This window comes from Phocoena sinus, chromosome 20, assembly GCF_008692025.1.
Source record: "Phocoena sinus isolate mPhoSin1 chromosome 20, mPhoSin1.pri, whole genome shotgun sequence".
Classification (NCBI taxonomy): Eukaryota; Metazoa; Chordata; class Mammalia; order Artiodactyla; family Phocoenidae; genus Phocoena; species Phocoena sinus.
Genome location: NC_045782.1, coordinates 36,779,844 through 36,798,384, shown reverse-complemented (window position 1 = coordinate 36,798,384; position 18,541 = coordinate 36,779,844). Strand labels below are relative to the sequence as shown.

General features: G+C 41.4%; 1 protein-coding gene across 2 annotated transcripts; it reads right to left on the bottom strand.

The window, feature by feature from the left end:
* Positions 1–246: 246 nt before the first annotated feature.
* On the bottom strand, positions 247–17,466 carry MRPL45 (mitochondrial ribosomal protein L45). Of its 2 annotated transcripts, none has more exons than XR_004347652.1 (8): positions 17,323–17,430; positions 16,247–16,454; positions 15,718–15,835; positions 11,681–11,779; positions 2,539–2,587; positions 1,473–1,622; positions 948–1,121; positions 247–742 (listed from the first exon to the last, which is right to left on the bottom strand). XR_004347652.1 is itself a non-coding variant. In XM_032617537.1 (8 exons), the coding sequence occupies exons 1-8, from the start codon at positions 17,386–17,388 to the stop codon at positions 656–658; spliced, it is 921 nt and encodes a 306-aa protein (XP_032473428.1). In that variant the 5' UTR covers positions 17,389–17,466; the 3' UTR covers positions 247–655. The 2 variants fall into 2 exon arrangements, 1 of the variants encoding a protein (XP_032473428.1); XM_032617537.1 differs by having other exon boundaries at positions 16,247–16,424; positions 17,323–17,466.
* Between the last annotated feature and the right edge of the window lie 1,075 nt (positions 17,467–18,541).

The following is an 18,541-nucleotide window of genomic DNA, read 5'->3' as shown; positions in this document are numbered from 1 at the left end:
AGGCTGAGGGCTAAATGATTTCTTTGGATTTACATTCATCTATGAAATACAAATATTGATTCAGTGAGCCAGTGTATGCGAAAAGACCCTCTTAAATGACGCCACTTTTATAAACACTAATTATTTTTCCCAAGTCCGGATTTCCTGTAAGTCACATCACTCACAATTAAGATAACTTCCACTTCTGCCCTCTGAAGGCTGGTCTACTTCCATCCTGAACCAGGAGAAATATACAGAACCCACCACATTTGTCCAATACCTGATAGTGTTTTATTTCAAACTCTGATCCTGCCCTGTAATTAGAAAGAAAGTTCTGCCAGTTTGCTCCTGACAGTTCTTGCTGCCGGAAAAGCTGGTATCAGATGTTCTCTGAAACATACTGTTTTTCATCTGGAGTTAGAAGCTAGATATAAGATTAAAAAAAGAAGAAGTACGTCCATTGCTGTGCACAGGACCAACCCACTAGGGCCCAACCATCAGTAGTGGTTACTGAGGATGAGACTGCTAAAAAGACCCAAGCAGGGCAAGAGAGAACAAAGGTAGCTCTTTCTACAGCATGAAGAAAATGGATGACTTCACAGCTCCCAGACTCCCAGACTTCACAGCTTCCAGCCACATCACCACCCACGCTTCACCCGAGGAGTCACTTTTGCCATCACGCTAGCTGAGGCTTATGGGCCTCTCCTTGCGGCTCTTCATACTCTTCCCAAGGTTTCATCTGGGGGCCAGGGATCATCACCGTCTGAAAGAGCAGGATACTGAGTTATCTACTATCCAAGTCCATGGCTTACCTAAGAGATTCATGCCCGCCTCCACGCCCACTTCCGTGCCCGCCGCCAACAAGAGGACTCCTCTTCCTGGTGGTGCATCACCCTCTCTGTCCACTAGGTGGAGCCCAACAGGAGTGGCTTAGAATGCCATGTCTTAAACCATGCAAGCTGCTTTACCTTAAGGATAGGCTGCTTAGGGGGTGCCCATGGGGGAATGATCTTGCCATGCATTCTCCAGCTCCCATAGGGATTCACCAGATGCTTTTCAAAGACAACATACTCCAGGACATCCCTGGGCACATCTTCCTGTCCATACATCAACCGGCCAAACCGATCATAGATGGCCAGAGTCTGAAAATGAAAGCACATCTAGTCGGTTAGTCCTCAGAGTTGTTTAATTCTGAATCTAGACTAACAGATCAACCACTGACACTTTACTCTTAGAGGGTTTTTGACTGGGGGGCGGGGGCGGGGGGCGGGGTGGTGGAAGGAGGTGGGAGGGAGTCCAGGAAGGGTGGGGAAGAATATCCCCACACCTGTTTTAGTACAGCTAACATCGAGCAGTGGGAAGGGTGCAGTGACAAGGTAAGACAGACCTTTCCTTAGAACTCAGAGTCCCGGGCAGCTGTACCCAGAAATCAGAGGGAGGTGCCCAACCTGAGAGTGAAGAAAGCTGGGAGGAAAGCAGACTGGTGCCTCTACCTGCCGGGTGTGCATGCGGATGGTGACCTGGCCATACGCGTTGCCCTGGTTCAGCAGACTTGAACAGCGAACCTGCACCACCTGGGGTGGCTCTAAAGATTCCACGAAGTTCCAGCGGACGGTCTTGTATTTGATGTCCCAGACCATGTCCTGAGGGCAGAGGAGAATAGTTCAACTGGATTTTTCCCTCCCTGTAGGGAAGTTGGAGCTTATTTCCATGCTTGCTCTTCTTGCAATACCACAGTCAACGTTTCCCATCAAATGCTCTCTGGTGCTTATTTTCTCTCACCTTAAGCTACCTACTCATGCTCATCTCACAACAACTCTCTTTCCATTTCTACATCACAACTCAAGACCCACCTACCTCCTTGAGAACCCTTCTCCAAATCAATGAAGGCCACACTCCAACCTGCCAGCTTACCTAATATCCCATTATCCCTCCTACACACGTCCATGATCTGCTCATTATTGCATGCATTTCTTTTTTTTTTTTTTTTGCATGCATTTCTGTTGACTGCACATGTTTGGTTTTTTTCCTCTCACCTTTGGTAATGAAAGGTGGGATTTTATAGGAATTTTATAGCCTTTTATAAAGGCTAACCTGCTAAGACTAGGAAAACGATACTTGTCCCTGGGGAGATGAAGCAAAACTGATAGAAACTGAAGTTCTTATTCTTGAACCTCTAACTGAACCACAAAGGCCTCATTGTTAGGAGTCTCCCAGAGTACCTAGCACCCCCGTTATCACACAATGTAAGCCTCACGAACACTGGTTAAATCCTTTACTGTAGTATAGGTATGTGCAAGGCTGGCCTCATGTGACCATACCCTCACCTCAGGATCTGTAGTCTCAGTACTGCTTGCTGAGGGACTTCCTCTTTCTTCACCTGCATGGCCTTTACCAGAGTCCATATCAAGTCATTATCATTCAGCCAAAAATAATGGAACTTCAGCTTTTGCCTTAGACTTCCTGTACTCTCAAAACTGATCCTTAAGAAAATCAGAGGGGATATCTAGAATCTGTCTACTCAGGGGTCCCACAGTTCTAAGGAAGATAAGAACCTACCGGAAAACAGTTTTCAGTTACCAAGGTATGAAGCCGGTCATGGTCTGAGCTAAAAAGGAAAGAGATATATATCACTGACTCCTGCTTTTATGATACTGTGTATGAAAGCTGAAAATGGCCCTGAAAATAGAAAACAACTCCCTTCATTTTTATAAACATTTTCTGCACACCTCCTATAAGCCAGGTAATATACTGAGTCCTGGTCCTAGTCCAAAGATGAAGAACAACATGATTTACCGGAAAATCATGAGATCTAACTAAGAGCAGCATAAAGTTATGTTTGAATCTCAGGAGCAGAAAGAAATTTCGCTGAAATTACTATACCTCCTTGAGATGGGCAAGAAACCCTCACTGGGATGTGGGGACTGATTTTTGTTCTAAGCTGGAACAAAATCCAACACAAATAACAATCAAAAGCTCAATTTATCTCCTCTTACCATGGACACATCATCAATACCGACTGCTTAGCCTTATTTCTTACACATTCATCTTTAAACCTAGCCAAAAGAAAACCATCTGTTTTTTCTGGTCTCTTCTACACAAAACTGCCCCCCGCCCCATCTTTGTTGCTGCCAGAGAGATCTAGTTATGCTGATTCTATACAGTAACAGTAAGAAAATAGTTGGCAAACCCCAGCTCCTGTACATATAAGATTTTAGGAGGGGTCCTAACTGAAGGGTTTCAAATAAACCTAAGACCACAGATTAGTTTCTTTCAGATACACATTCATGACTTTTCCCCACAATTTAATACTTTCTGAGCAGTTTAAGTCTTTGCCCTTTGAAAAATTGTGTCTCTAATCCCACAGTGGGTAATGGATTAGTTCTGTCTACCTGCTTCCCTTCCACTTCTATTCCAAATACAAAAGATTCCGAGTCATTTCCCCCACTGTAGCTCTAGACTAGACTAGACTGAGGTGTGCTGACAGCTACCACAACTACCACGCTTGCCACCTCAGAATAAATTCTTCCTCGTCACGGTCCTGGCCTAGAAATCTTCAGTAGAAATAAATTCCCCATTTTATGAGTTCACTCAGTATTTTGCAATAGAACTTACCCTGAAAAATAAAAGGAGGACATCTGCTTTGGGCAACATAATGGACTGAGCTTATGTGAAACTGCTCCCACTATAAACATCCAGAAAGATGTTATAATACACACAGACACACGCACATTTTAAAATCTCTAGCCTAGTTCACAAGAAAGGAAGGTAAGTCCTTAGATGCCAGAAAGGAAGAGTGAGTTAAAAGCAGAATGGAAAGAATACAACCTGATACCACAACAGCACAGGGATGATTTAGGGATCTAGAAATAGGATCTGATGGCTAGAGCTTGACTTTTCCTAAAACCTTGGATGCTGGAAGGACAGGGAGTTGGAACTGAGATCCCTGCATAAAGCTATGACCCTCAAAAAGAGTCCTGTACCTGCAGGAAAGGGAAACTAGAAAATAGTCCACCAACCTAGATATAAAGTTTCCTTCACTCTAGGGCTTGGGGTGGGGGTGGGGGTGTCTAAAAAACAAATTTTAAAAACTCCCACAAAAAATTAAAGCCTTAAGTCCACATTATACCCAGAGGTGGACACAGAATTTATGGTATCTGTATGATGTAAGAATTCCTAAGCTAAGAAATTAACAAAGAAACTGATACCTGGGCTTCCCTGGTGGCGCAGTGGTTGAGAGTCCGCCTGCCAATGCAGGGGACACGGGTTCGTGCCCCGGTCCGGGAGGATCCCACATGCCGCGGAGCGGCTGGGCCCGTGAGCCATGGCCGCTGAGCCTGCACGTCCAGAGCCTGTGCTCCGCAACGGGAGAGGCCGCAACAGTGAGAGGCCCGTGTACCGCAAAAAAAACACACAAAAAAAACAAAAAACAAACTGACACCTGGCCAATGATATCCCTAGAGTATCTGGCAGAAACACCCCAAAAACCTCTATGGGATCATATTCATAATTTAGGTTGTTTGGAATTCCCTCAGAAGAAAAACTCTCCATTGCAGATGAGCTCACAATGAAACATTACAAAACATCTGGAAGCTAGCAAAATCAACAGACACAGACATCAAGCAAAATGACAGAGGAGGAAGCACTAGGGTTGGGTCCCTCCATTGAAACAACTGATAAATTAGAAAAAATAACCAGAACCACAATTTCAGAACTCTGGATGTTGACTGGACACCTATAACAACTAGGGAAGTGCTTGACAAAGGGAGAAGCCAGTGATCTTGAGTTTAAGAACATGTGCAAACCACCTACCCTCCTCTTTCCCTCAGCCCTGCCATTACTGGTGGGGATAGTAGCATGTGTTCCTGGAGTGGATGGCTGGCGCAAGAGCAGGCAGTAGGGACCCCTCCCTCCAAAAATTTGAGTTGCACATTTTGGTCAGGCTGGTGGATTGCAGAGAGACCAGAGCAAATGATGTCATGGTTTCAGCCCTGCTGGCTGCAGCAGCTTTTCCCACCAACAGATTTAAAGGGATAAAGGACCAAGAACACTTGTTTTGTTTTTATTCAGCCAGACAATTTAGGAAATCTTTGTCAGGTCACTGGCTGATTGCAGAGATAATGGAACAGAAACTTCAACGACTACCCACAACAAAGAATACACACTTAGCAATACTAGTTTGGAAAAGTCACAAATGGATGGCAGTGGCACTGATGAGCAAAGTCAGCAATTCCTGAGAAGCAGAGGAATCTGATTTCCAGAGTTACCACATAATAATACTCAGAATGTCCAGTTCTCAACAAAAAAATTACAAAGCATACAAAGAAACACAAAAGTATGGCCCATCCACAGGAAAAAAATTTTTGACAGAAACCATCCCTGAGAAAGCCCAGACACTGGAATTATTAGCCAAAGACATTAAATCAACTATCCTACTTATGCTCACTGAGATAAAGGTAAGCATGGACAAAGAGCTAAAGGAAATCAGAAAACAATGTATGAAATAAGAACATCAATAGATCCAACAGAGGGCAGACAGCAGAAGCAAGAAGAACTACAATCCTGCAGCCTGTGGAACAAACACCACATTCACAGAAAGACAGACAAGATGAAAAGGCAGAGGGCTATGAACCAGATGAAAGAACAAGATAAAACCCCAGAAAAACAACTAAATGAAGTGGAGATAGGCAACCTTCCAGAAAAAGAATTCAGAATAATGATAGTGAAGATGATCCAGGACCTCGGGAAAAGAATGGAGGCAAAGATCGAGAAGATGCAAGAAATGTTTAACAAAGACCTAGAAGAATTAAAGAACAAACAGAGATGAACAATAGAATAACTGAAATGAAAAATACACTAGAAGGAATCAATAGCAGAATAACTGAGGCAGAAGAACAGATAAGTGACCTGGAAGACAGAATGGTGGAATTCACTGCTGCGGAACAGAATATAGAAAAAAGAATGAAAAGAAATGAAGACAGCCTAAGAGACCTGTGGGACAACATTAAACGTCAACAACATTCACATTACAGGGGTCCCAGAAGGAGAAGAGACAGAGATAGCACCCGAGAAAGTATCTGAAGAGAGTACAGCCGAAAACTTTCCTAACATGGAAAAGGAAATAGCCACCCAAGTCCAGGAAGCACAGAGAGTCCCATACAGGATAAACCCAAGTAGAAACACGCTGAGACACACAGTAATCAAATTGGCAAAAATTAAAGACAAAGAAAAATTATTGAAAGCAGCGAGGGAAAAATGACAAATAACAGACAAGGGAACTCCCATAAGGTTAACAGCTGATTTCTCAGCAGAAACTCTACGAGCCAGAAGTGAGTGGCATGACATATTTAAAGTGATGAAAGGGAAGAACCTACAACCAGGATTACTCTATCCGGCAAGGATCTCAATCAGATTTGATGGAGAATTCAAAAGCTTTACAGACAAGCAAAAGCTAAGAGAATTCAGCACCACCAAACCAGCTCTACAACAAATGCTAAAGGAACTTCTCTAAGTGGGAAACACAAGAGAAGAAAAGGACCTACAAAAACAAACCCAAAACAATTAAGAAAATGGTAATAGGAACATATGTATCGATAATTACCTGAAATGTGAATGGATTAAATGCTCCAGCCAAAAGACACAGGCTCGCTGAATGGATACAAAAACAAGATCCATATATATGCTGTCTACAAGAGACCCACTTCAGACCTAGGGACACATACAGACTGAAAGTGAGGGGATGGGAAAAGATATTCCATGCAAATGGAAATCAAAAGAAGGCTGGAGTAGCAATACTCATATCAGATAAAATAGACTTTAAAGAATGTTACAAGAGACAAGGAAGGACACTACCTAATGATCAAGGGATCAATCCAAGAAGAAGATATAACAATTATAAATATATATGCACCCAACATAGGAGCACCTCAACACATAAGACAACCGCTAACAGCTGTGAAATAGGAAATCGACAGTAACACAATAATAGTGGGGGACTTTAACACCTCACTTACACCAAAGGACAGATCATCCAAAATGAAAATTAATAAGGAAACACAAGCTTTAAATGACACAACAGACCAGATAGATTTAATTGATATTTATAGGACATCCCATCCAAAAACAGCAGATTACACTTTCTTCTCAAGTGCACACAGATCATTCTCCAGGACAGATCACATCTTGGGTCACAAATCAAGCCTCAGTAAATTTAAGAAAACTGAAATCATATCAAGCTTCTTTTCTAACCACAACACTATGAGATTAGAAATCAATTACAGGGAAAAAAAAACATAAAAAACACAAACACATGGAGGTTAAACAATACGTTACTAAATAACCAAGAAATCACTAAGGAAATCAAAGAGGAAATCAAAAAATACCTAGAGACAAATGACAATGAAAACACAACGATCCAAAACCTATGGGATGCAGCAAAAGCAGTTCTAAGAGGGAAGTTTACAGCTATACAAGCCTACCTCAAGAAACAAGAAAAATCTCAAATAAACAATCTAACCTTACACCTAAAGGAACTAGAGAAAGAAGAACAAACAAAACCCAAAGTTATCAGAAGGAAAGAAATCATAAAGAACAGAGCGGAAATAAATGAAACAGAAACAAAGAAAACAATAGCAAAGATCAATAAAACTAAAATCTGGTTCTTTGAGAAGATAAACAAAATTGATAAACCATTAGCCAGACTCATCAAGAAAAAGAGGGAGAAGACTCAAATCAGTAAAATTAGAAATGAAAAAGGAGAAGTTACAACAGACACCGCAGAAATACAAAGCATCCTAGGAGACTACTACAAGCAACTCTATGCCAATAAAATGGACAACCTGGAAGAAACGGACAAATTCTTAGAAAGGTATAATCTTCCATGATTGAACCAGGAAGAAATCAAAATATGAACAGACCAATCACAAGTAATGAAATTGAAACTGTGATTGAAAATCTTCCAACAAACAAAAGTCCAGGACCAGATGGCTTCACAGGTGAATTCTATCAAACATTTAGAGAAGAGCTAACACCCATCCTTCTCAAACTCTTCCAAAAATTGCAGAGGAAGGAACACTCCAAAACTCATTCTATGAGGCCACCATCACCGTGATACCAAAACCAGACAAAGATACTACAAAAAAAAGAAAATTACAGACCAATATCACTGATGAATATAGATGCAAATATCCTCGACAAAATACTAGCAAACAGAATCCAACAGCACACTAAAAGGATCATACACCACGATCAAGTGGGATTTATCCCAGGGATGCAAGGATTCTTCAATATATGCAAATCAGTCAATGTGATAAACCATATTAACAAACTGAAGAATAAAACCCATATGATCATCTCAATCAATGCAGAAAAAGCTTTTGACAAAATTCAATACCCATTTATGATAAAAACTCTCCAGAGAAAGTGGGCATAGAGGGAACCCACCTCAACATAATAAAGGCCATATACGACAAACCCACAGCAAACATCATTCTCAATAGTGAAAAACTGAAAGCATTTCCTTTAAGATCAGGAACAAGACAAGGATGTCCACTCTCACCACTATTATTCAACATAGTTTTGGAAGTCTTAGCCACAGCAATCAGAGAAAAAAAAGAAATAAAAGGAATACAAATTGGAAAAGAAGAAGTAAAACTGTCACTGTTTGCAGATGACATGATACTATACATAGAGAATCCTAAATATGTCACCAGAAAACTACTAGAGCTAATCAATGAATCTGGTAAAGTTGCAGGATACAAAATTAATGCACAGAAATCTCTTGCATTCCTATACACTAATGATGAAAAATCTGAAAGAGAAATTAAGGAAATACTCCCATTTACCATTGCAACAAAAAGAACAAAATACTTAGGAATAAACCTACCTAGGGAGACAAAAGACCTGTATGCAGAAAACTATAAGGCACTGATGACTCCCTGACCTCACTCTATACTACAAAGCTACAGTAATCAAGACAATGTGGTACTGGCATAAAAACAGAAATATACATCAATGGAACAGGATAGAAAGTCCAGAGATAAACCCATGCACCCATGGTCAACTAATCTACGACAAAGAAGGCAAGGATATACAATGGAGAAAAGACTCTTCAATAAGTGGTGCTGGGAAAACTGGACAGCTACATGTAAAAGAATGATATTAGAACACTCCCTAACACCATACACAAAAATAAACTCAAAGTGGATTAAAGACCTAAATGTAAGACCGGACACTACAAAACTCTTAGAGGAAAACATAGGCAGAACATTCTATGACATAAATCACAGCAAGATCCTTTTTGACCCACCTCCTAGAGAAATGGAAATAAAAACAAAAATAAACAAATGGGACCTAATGAAACTTCAAAGCTTTTGCACAGCAAAGGAAACCATAAAAAAGACCAAAAGACAACCCTCAGAATGGGAGAAAATATTTGCAAATGAAGCAACTGACAAAGGATTAATTTCCAAAATTTACAAGCAGCTCGTGCAGCTCAATAACAAAAAAACAAACAACCCAATCCAAAAATGGGCAGAAGACCTAAACAGAAATTTCTCCAAAGAAGATATACAGACTGCCAACAAACACATGAAAGAATGCTCAACATCATTAATCATTAGGGAAATGCAAATCAAAACTACAATGAGGTATGACCTCACACCAGTCAGAATGGCCATCATCAAAAAATCTAGAAACAATAAATGCTGGAGAGGGTGTGGGGAAAAGGGAACACTCCTGCACTGCTGGTGGGAATGTGAATTGGTACAGCCACTATGGAGAACAGTATGGCGGTTCCTTAAAAAACTACAAATAGAACTACCATATGACCCAGCAATCCCACTACTGGGCATATACCCTGAGAAAACCATAATTCAAAAAGAGTCATGTACCAAAATGTTCATTGCAGCTCTATTTACAATAGCCCCGAGATGGAAACAACCTAAGTGCCTACCAACGGATGAATGGATAAAGAAGATGTGGCACATATATACAATGGAATATTACTCAGCCATAAAAAGAAATGAAATTGAGCTATTTGTAATGAGGTGGATAGACCTAGAGTCTGTCATACAGAGTGAAGTAAGTCAGAAAGAGAAAGACAAATACCATATGCTAACACATATATATGGAATTTAAGGAAAAAAAAGTCATGAAGAACCTAGGAGTAAGACAGGAATAAAGACACAGACCTACTGGAGAATGGACTTGACGATATGGGGAGGGGGAAGGGTGAGCTGTGACAAAGCGAGAGAGAGGCATGGACATATACACACTACCAAACGTAAGGTAGATAGCTAGTGGGAAGCAGCCGCATAGCACAGGAATATCAGCTTGGTGCTTTGTGACCGCCTGGAGGGGTGGGATAGGGAGGGTGGGAGGGAGGGAGACGCAAGAGGGAAGAGATATGGGAACATATGTATATGTATAACTGATTCACTTTGTTATAAAGCAGAAACTAACACACCATTGTAAAGCAATTATACCCCAATAAAGATGTTAAAAAAAAAATGCAAGTGAAATAACAACAAGGTAGAACTTAAAAAAACTAAATAACAATAACAGAGGAGATGTATGAGGCAGTGACTGAAATTCAAGTGTTTGAAGCTTCTTGTGATATTGTCAACAACACATGCTAAACGCTTTAACAATAACTATTATAAGAACAGAAGTAGAATGTAATACTTCCAAACAAGTGGAAGGAATAAAAAAGTTAGAAGGAAATTATATCAATACCACAAATGAAAGGAAAAAAAGAAACAAAGAAAAATCATGGTAACTAGAATGCAAAAAATAATGTGGTAGGAGAAAAATATCAAATATAAAAAAAACTACACTGAACAATAAACAGAGCAGGTTTCAGAAAAATACATCATTCATGTAAATTTTCACAACACATTAAACAATACTGTACATTGTTTATACACATGTACATGTGGTGAGTATAAAAATGTGCATGAGAATAATAGGGAAGATAGTGGTTCTTTCTAGGAAGCAAAAGAATGGGGAGATGGGGCTTTAGCTGTATCTATAATGCTTTATCCCTGTCTCTTCCCCCAATTAGGCATTCAGAAGCAAATATGGCAAAATGTAAACATCTATTACCTTGCAAGGTATTTTTTTACATGTTTCAAATATTTCACAATTAAAAACTTTTTTTAAACAAATAAAAGTAAAAAGAAATAATTAATGGATTTGAGAGTATATGTTTGGGATCCTACCTGAAGCCTAGCCACAGCAAGCTACAGTTCAAAGAATGTCGGCAACAGTCCAAGGCCTAGTACTTAAGGTTATTCCAGGCCCCTCATGTTGATTTTTCATCTACCTAGCAGCCCTGACTTTTCTCCCTTGGTTGAATCAAGAAGAAGTTGGAAAATTTTTAAAGAAACTTATTCAAAATAATTAAGGAAAGGAAATGTACATATACAAGACAAACACACAAGAAGGGTCAGGATGAATTAGGGATCAGGCGGGTGAAAATAGCAGCCGTTCAGCAGTCTCAACACTTGCCAGTGGACTGAGCCAGACCAAATGGTGAAAACTCCCAGAAGCAGTGAGAGGAGTCAAGGACAGCTCCAGGCTCCAATTTCCCACAGAGGAACATCTCCCACTCTAGAACTCTTACCTGAAGAAAAAAAAAAACCTGTGCCTAGAATAATAGCTGCTGAGAACATAATGGGTATAAGACAGGGAGTTCACGTACTTGTTTAGACACAGGTGAGCTTCAATGAAGATATCCTGGGCTTTTTCAGGGAAGTCCTTTATTTTAAAATTAGGATCACTTTCTCTTATCCTCCGGATTCTGTAAAATTAAGCATGAGAATCATTTCTAAAGAAGACTTCACACAATTTCCATAACTTACAGCTTACTTTACGTCTGTTAATGTCTGTCCATTTATGCAATAATTGATTTTTGAATGTGCCAAGTCCTGTAAATTCAACCTTCTAATTCGCACTTAAATCAATCATTCTAAAGAAAGGCCAAAGCTGGGACTTCCTGGTGGTGTAGTGGTTAAGAATCCACCTGCCGGGCTTCCCTGGTGGTGCAGTGGTTGACAGTCTGCCTGCCGATGCAGGGGACATGGGTTTGTGCCCCGGTCCGGGAGGATCCCACATGCCGCGGAGCGGCTTGGCCCATGAGCCATGGCCGATGAGCCTGCGCGTCCGGAGCCTGTGCTCCACAACGGGAGAGGCCACAACAGTGAGAGGCCCGCGTACCGCAAAAAAAAAAAAAAAAAAAGAATCCACCTGCCGATGCAGGGGACACGGGTTCGATCCCTGGTCCAGGAAGATCCCACATGCCATGGAACAACTAAGCCCACGCGCCACAACTACTGAAGCCCATGTGCCCTAGGGCCCACGCGCCACAACTACCGAAGCCCGCGTACTCTAGGGCCTGAGTGCTGCAACTATTGAGCCTGCATGCTGCAACTACTGAAGCCCACACGCCTAGAGCCTGTGCTCTGCAACAAGAGAAGCCACCCCAATGAGAAGCCCGCACACCACAACGAACAGTAGCCCCCACTCACTGCAACTAGAGAAAGCCAGCGTGCAGCAACAAAGACACAATGCAGCCAAATATTTAAATTTAAATTTAAATAAATAAATAAAAATAAAGACCAAAGCTTCTCATAGTGAAATTTCAGAATTTTGGCATCAAAGAAAACATCCTATAAGCACTAAGAAAGAAAAAACAGGTTTCATACAGAGGCTCAGGAGCCAGAAAGACATTGGGCTTCTAACTAGCAAGATTAGAAGTTAGAAAGACGGGACTGCCCTGGTGGTCCAGTGGTTAAAACTCTGCGCTCCCAATGCAGGGGGCCCGGGTTCGATCCCTGGTTGGGGAACTAGATCCTGCATGCCGCAACTAAGAGCCCGCATAATGCAACTAAAAGAGCCCACATGCCGCAAGTAAAGATCCTGCACGCCGCAACAAAGATCCCTCGTGCTGCAACTAATACCTGGCACAGCCAAATAAATAAATACTAAAAAAAAAAAAAAAAAAAAAGGAAGTTAGAAAGACAATGGAGCAGTGCTTTTAACTGAGAAAAAAATGACTCCCAGCCCAGAATTCTATACCTGGGAAAATTATAAATGAAGTGGGAGACTAAAAAAAAGATTTTTCCTTAGCCTTGCAAGATCTCATTTATCTACCATCCACCCTTTCTCAGGAAGCTGCTGGGGAATGTGTGCCACCAAAATAACTGAATGAACCATGAAAGAGAGAGAGGTAAAATCCACGACACAGGGAATACATATAAGAGCAAGGCAAAAGGAGTATCAGGATGATGATAAAAGTAGATCCCACGATGTACAGTGAGCCTAAAGAGGGATCAATCCAGACCGAAATAGGTAAGAAGGCTCCAGGAGGGCTTTCTTCTTGAAGATGGGATTGATAAAATACTTAACGTTTTCTATGTACTGAGAGAAAATTAACACAACCAGGGGTTCCATAAGCAAATGAGAAAAAAAGACACGACACCAGAAAAAAAAACTATTACGCAGGAAATGTAATAATAATGTACTGCATGGCTCTGCTGTCAATAGCATTTTCGTAGTTATAATGTAAACAGGGAATTCTGAGCTAATCAAAGTGTTACTATAACTATATTAAGAGGATGGGGGACACCATAACTCAGTGGAATTTATCCCAGGAATGTAGGATTGGTTTAACACTAAAAAAATCAATTAATGCAATATACCATATCAATAGAATAAAGGACAAATATCACATGATCATCTCAACAATCAGAGAAAAAGCATGTGATAAAATCCACTCCTTTGCACTTTTCACCTCAGAGCCTTGCTTGTACTGTTTTGTCTCCCTAGAATGCTATTCCTCACTATACCCCTCTACTCAGCTAACTCCAAGCAACCCTTTAGGTCCCAGCTTTAAATGTCATTTCCTTAGGGAAGCTTACCTTTAACTCCCAGACCAAGTTATCTTTCCCTGCCATATGTTCCCACAGCACTCATACTTCACCGTATCTGTAATTATTTGTATACAATCAGTATTTAATAACTGGTTTCCTCTCCTAGGTAAGAACTCCATAATAAAACCACCTGTATTCTGTTCATCATCATCATGAACCCTTCCACCAAACAGCTCTTAGGCCAGGAGAGAAATACATGAGAGGAAATCATCACAATAGAGTTATCAGAAGTAGTAAGAATATGCATACAGTCACAATTATAACAAAGGCAGCTCCAAAACGAGTCAGAGAAGGCTTAAAAGCAGACAGAGATTATCATACTTAGCAAAGTAAGTCAGAAAGAGAAAGACAAATACCATATGATATCACTTATATGTGGAATCTAAAATACGACACAGGGACTTCCCTGGCGGTCCAGTGGTTAAGACTTTGTGCTCCCACTGCAGAGGGCACAGGTTTGATCCCTGGTCAGCAAACTCAGATCCCACATGCTGCGTGGTGTAGCCAAAAAAAAAAAAAAAAAAACCACACACAAATGAACACATCTATGAAAGAGAAACAGACTCACAAACATAGAGAACAGACTCGTGGTTGCCAAAGGGCTGGGGGAGGGAAGGATTGGGAGTTTCTTATTAAAAAAAAAAAAGTGAGACTTCCCTGGTGGCGCAGTGGTTAAGAATCCACCTGCCAATGCAGGGGACACGGGTTCGAGCCCTGGTCCGGGATGATCCCACATGCCATGGAGCAACTAAGCCCGTGCACCGCCAACCACTGAGCCCACGTGCCACAACTACTGAAGCCCGCACGCCTAGAGCCCACGCTCCACAACAAGAGAAGCAACCACAATGAGAAGCCCCCGCACAGCAACAAAGAGTAGCCCCTGCTCACCACAACTAGAGAAAGCCCGCGCACAGCAACAAAGACCCAAAACAGCCAAAAATAAAAATTAATTAATTAATTAAAAAAAAAAAGCAGACACAATACTTGAGAGCAAAAGACATTTTTCAGGCAAAGGAAAGGATGTGCAAAGAGACACAGCACAACATTTGTCAAGGAACTGGCAATTAGTTTGGAAAGGTTAAAGTTTAGGATGAGAAAAATGGAATAAGGAGATGATGGTGGAGAGGAAGGCAAGAGACAAATTATAAAAAGCCCTGAATACCACTGAAGAAGTCTGGATTTTATTCTTCAGATAACAGGGAGCCACAAGGAGTCTGAGACAGAAGAGTTGATGTGATAAGATCTGTATTTAGAGAAACAGGTTATGGCCACATGAAGAATTAACACTGACTCAGTATACTTGTGCATAGAAATCTATATATGACCCTAAGAACCTATCATTTAGATACAGTTAGAGCTAGAGTGACGGATACTGAAAGTCTCTTTAAGAAGAAAGTTTTGGCTCTGCTCCTTAACTAAAGCCCAGTTAGCTCCCCAGAACACGTCTGTCTTTTTAAGCCTTTTTGGCTTTTCTTACTCTCTTAAGTTTAAACTCTAAGGCATTTCTCATAAAAATATGCTCTCTCTTATTATTACTTCAAATTTTAAAATATGTGATCAAGAAAGTGTCCTACAAACTTCAATGTGAACTTCCTAAATGATGTGACAAAAACGAACAATCAAGGTTGAGATGCTACGATTCAGGATGCCCATATTATATATTAGCTCTATTACAGAGAAAGAATATACTGTCAAGTTATCAAGGGAGTTACAGGCAACGCAATTAACCCAAGATGACCTCTCTGGATTAAGCAGCAACAAGAAATGTTTATTCTAATACTGACTCCCAGCTGTCTCAGACACCTACGATAATTGTGATGCCACATTCTTCTTCAATCGCTCAGCTCTCTGTGCCAGTCCTTCCTTAGAAAGAGATGACACTCGGGCATCACCCTCAGGAGGAACATAGGCGTCAAAGATACCAGCTGTAAAGAGAGACGGAGAAAACTAAAAAAGCATTGAAAGATTGAGAAAAAGTCATCCTGAGGTCATACAAAATTGGGAGGGCTCCTGGATACAAAATAGACTAACAAAATAGACTTCCATGTAAAGGGAATCGTGTTGCATTAGAAAAAGTAGAATAAGATCATTTCAGCCTTCTCTTAGAGCCTCAGCTTCTTCTTGTACAAAATGGAGAAATTTTACCCTGGTCTTCTAGGAACAGTGTGAAAACAAGATCAAAGATGACCTCATGAAATATAACGTATACAAATTATTGAGACTGAACCGATTTTGTAGTTAATTAAATGCTATCATTCATACTCCAAATCATTCTACTTTCCAAGATCTCTGACAGAAGGGGATTGGGTCAGGGTCTCAGAAATACCATGTCTCACCTGTACAGGCCAGATGTATGGGACGCTCCAAACGTTCTGGAGGAATGACCAGTCCTGCTTTCCGGGCATATTCTACGAACTCCTTTTCTGATTTATATTTGGGTTGATAAGTAGGGGGTGTGAAACGTTTTTTAGTTCTCACTGGAAATACTGCTGTGGACTGAGTCACCAGGACTGGCTGGAGGATGGTAGAAAAAGGTTAGGTAACCTGGAAAGAAATCAATCTTGTACAAACTGTAAGCAAAGATAGAATGGGCACATCCAAAGAATGACTTAGGAACAATTACAAAGCCACATATCACAGGGGAAAATGCGCAACTATCTTAACAATTATGGTGTCTCTTGCTAAAAGCCAGTAAGCAACTTTTACTAACACCGTTCAACGTTTACTAAAGGTTTTCCTTTATTTAGTACTTTCCATAGTATAGGGCTGTGCCAATTCCTAGAGATGCAGAGTTAATGAAAGCAAGGCTTCTGCTTTCAAAGAACGCTCAGTCTGATGGGGAACTTAAACACCAACCCAATACTGAAATGAGCAGAAGAAAAGTCCTCTTCTTGGCATCTCCTCTACATTTACTCAGATTCCATTCTGCTCATTCTATTGGGAGCCTCAGTGTAAACTTTATTCTGTCGTTCTAGCTCCCAACTAGATCAATAATAAGCTCTTCAAAGGCCAGGTCTCTTTCTCTCTGACCACGAGTTTTGTTCAGGCAGGTACGAGACTCCCTTCTTTACAGCTACTGTTCAATTAAGGACATTTATAAAAATCAACGGGAAGCGAACCCACCTTCCAACCATAACTTCTTCCCCTTTAACACCCCCAGGCCAGTCAGACCCAGACCAAACCGGAGAAACTTAATCCCCGAGAACTTGCCCGCTCTCATGGCCCTACCAAGGCTCTCCCCACTCAGCCACATAGTTAAGTAGTTATGTCTCGTCTACCTCAACTCTTCCCCAGCCTAGGTACGTACGACCTGTAACGTCCAAGTTCACCAAGGACAACTGCAAAGCGAGTATTTCCCTCCACTCTGTTCCCCTCCAGCCCCTAGACTCCTATCTACCCCGTCCCTACCCACCTGCCGAGACCACCATCCTAAAGCCCTGGATAAGCGAGACAATCCCCGCGGCAAGGGGACTGCCATTTTGCTCACGCAAAGGCAGCCGGGATGGAGACAGTAAAAAGCCTTGGGCCGGAAAGGAGGCGCACAGGGCGGAGCTAGCTCGGGAGTGGAATTTTCCAGGGCACGCGCCCGCCGCCGAAGTGTGAGCGGCGCGAACGCGCACGTACACGTCCGGGGTGGGGGTGGGGGTGTGGGGGGAGTTGGGCTGCACATGCGCAGTAAAACGGCGTTGGGGGTAGGGTGGAAGCAAGGTTGTCACGCGCCAGGCGGGGCGTGCAGCCGAAGCTGCGCCTGCGCGCCGGGCTTCCTGGCTGCTGGGAGTTACCGCATTCGAGTAAGAGTGGGACAGTGCTGCACCTTGTGAACGAAAGGATGTTTCTCTTCTGAGATGACTATTTTTCTTCAGTGCCTTCCTGGATCCTAGAAGGGGCAAAAATGACTAGTTTCTGGGTCTGTATCCGACCTCGATATTCTGGGTAACCTTAATCCGGAGGTCTAGTTCTACCAATCTGTACCGTATGAAGAATTCTTTCTTACTAGCAAATTAAGGAAATTAATGACTACTATGTTTATTGAAGCAAAAGACACGTGGACTGACAAAAGCATTTATCTGTTTGCCATTTTGGGACAGAGGCATAATAATCTGAGGCACAATAATATTTTTATTAACAAAAAGTAGCTTATACTTAGAAATTGTTTACCGGGTGCCAGGCATCTTTCTAAACTTTTTACATATGTTAACTCAGTCTTCACCACAAACGAGCAATATGCTCCTTTTACATATGATGTTGCATAGAAATTTCGTAATTTATTTAAGGTCGCACGGCTAATAACTGGCACAACTGGGATTCAGATTCAAGCAAACTCCAGAACCCATGCACTGACTACTACGCTGTATTGCTTCACATTAAGTGGTTAAAGGATTCATGTTGTTGGGGTCATCCTGGAAAATCCAGTGCTGTAATCATCGTTGAATGACAAACACTTTTCACACGTACCCCTGGGTTTTTTCTCATTCTGTCAATTAACGTTTATTGAGCATTTACCTGTGGTATTTTGCAGTGAGTTGAGAGCTATGGGCTGTACAGGTTGAAATAGAATTGCTACTAAGGTCCAAATAAAATGCTAAGGACTATCAAAGGAAAGAGATTACTTTTGAGTTTGGGGATCTCAT

Excerpts from the sequence above, each read along its gene's own strand:
- MRPL45 (XM_032617537.1), bottom strand. The coding sequence starts at position 17,388 with ATGGCAGTCCCCTTGCCGCGGGGATTGTCTCGCTTATCCAGGGCTTTA. Across the intron at positions 2,588-11,680 it reads GCTCACCTGTGTCTAAACAA|CTCAGACCATGACCGGCTTC; the intron begins GTACGTGAACTC and ends TTTCCTTTTTAG. Across the intron at positions 1,623-2,538 it reads TAACTGAAAACTGTTTTCCG|GACATGGTCTGGGACATCAA; the intron begins GTAGGTTCTTAT and ends CTCTGCCCTCAG.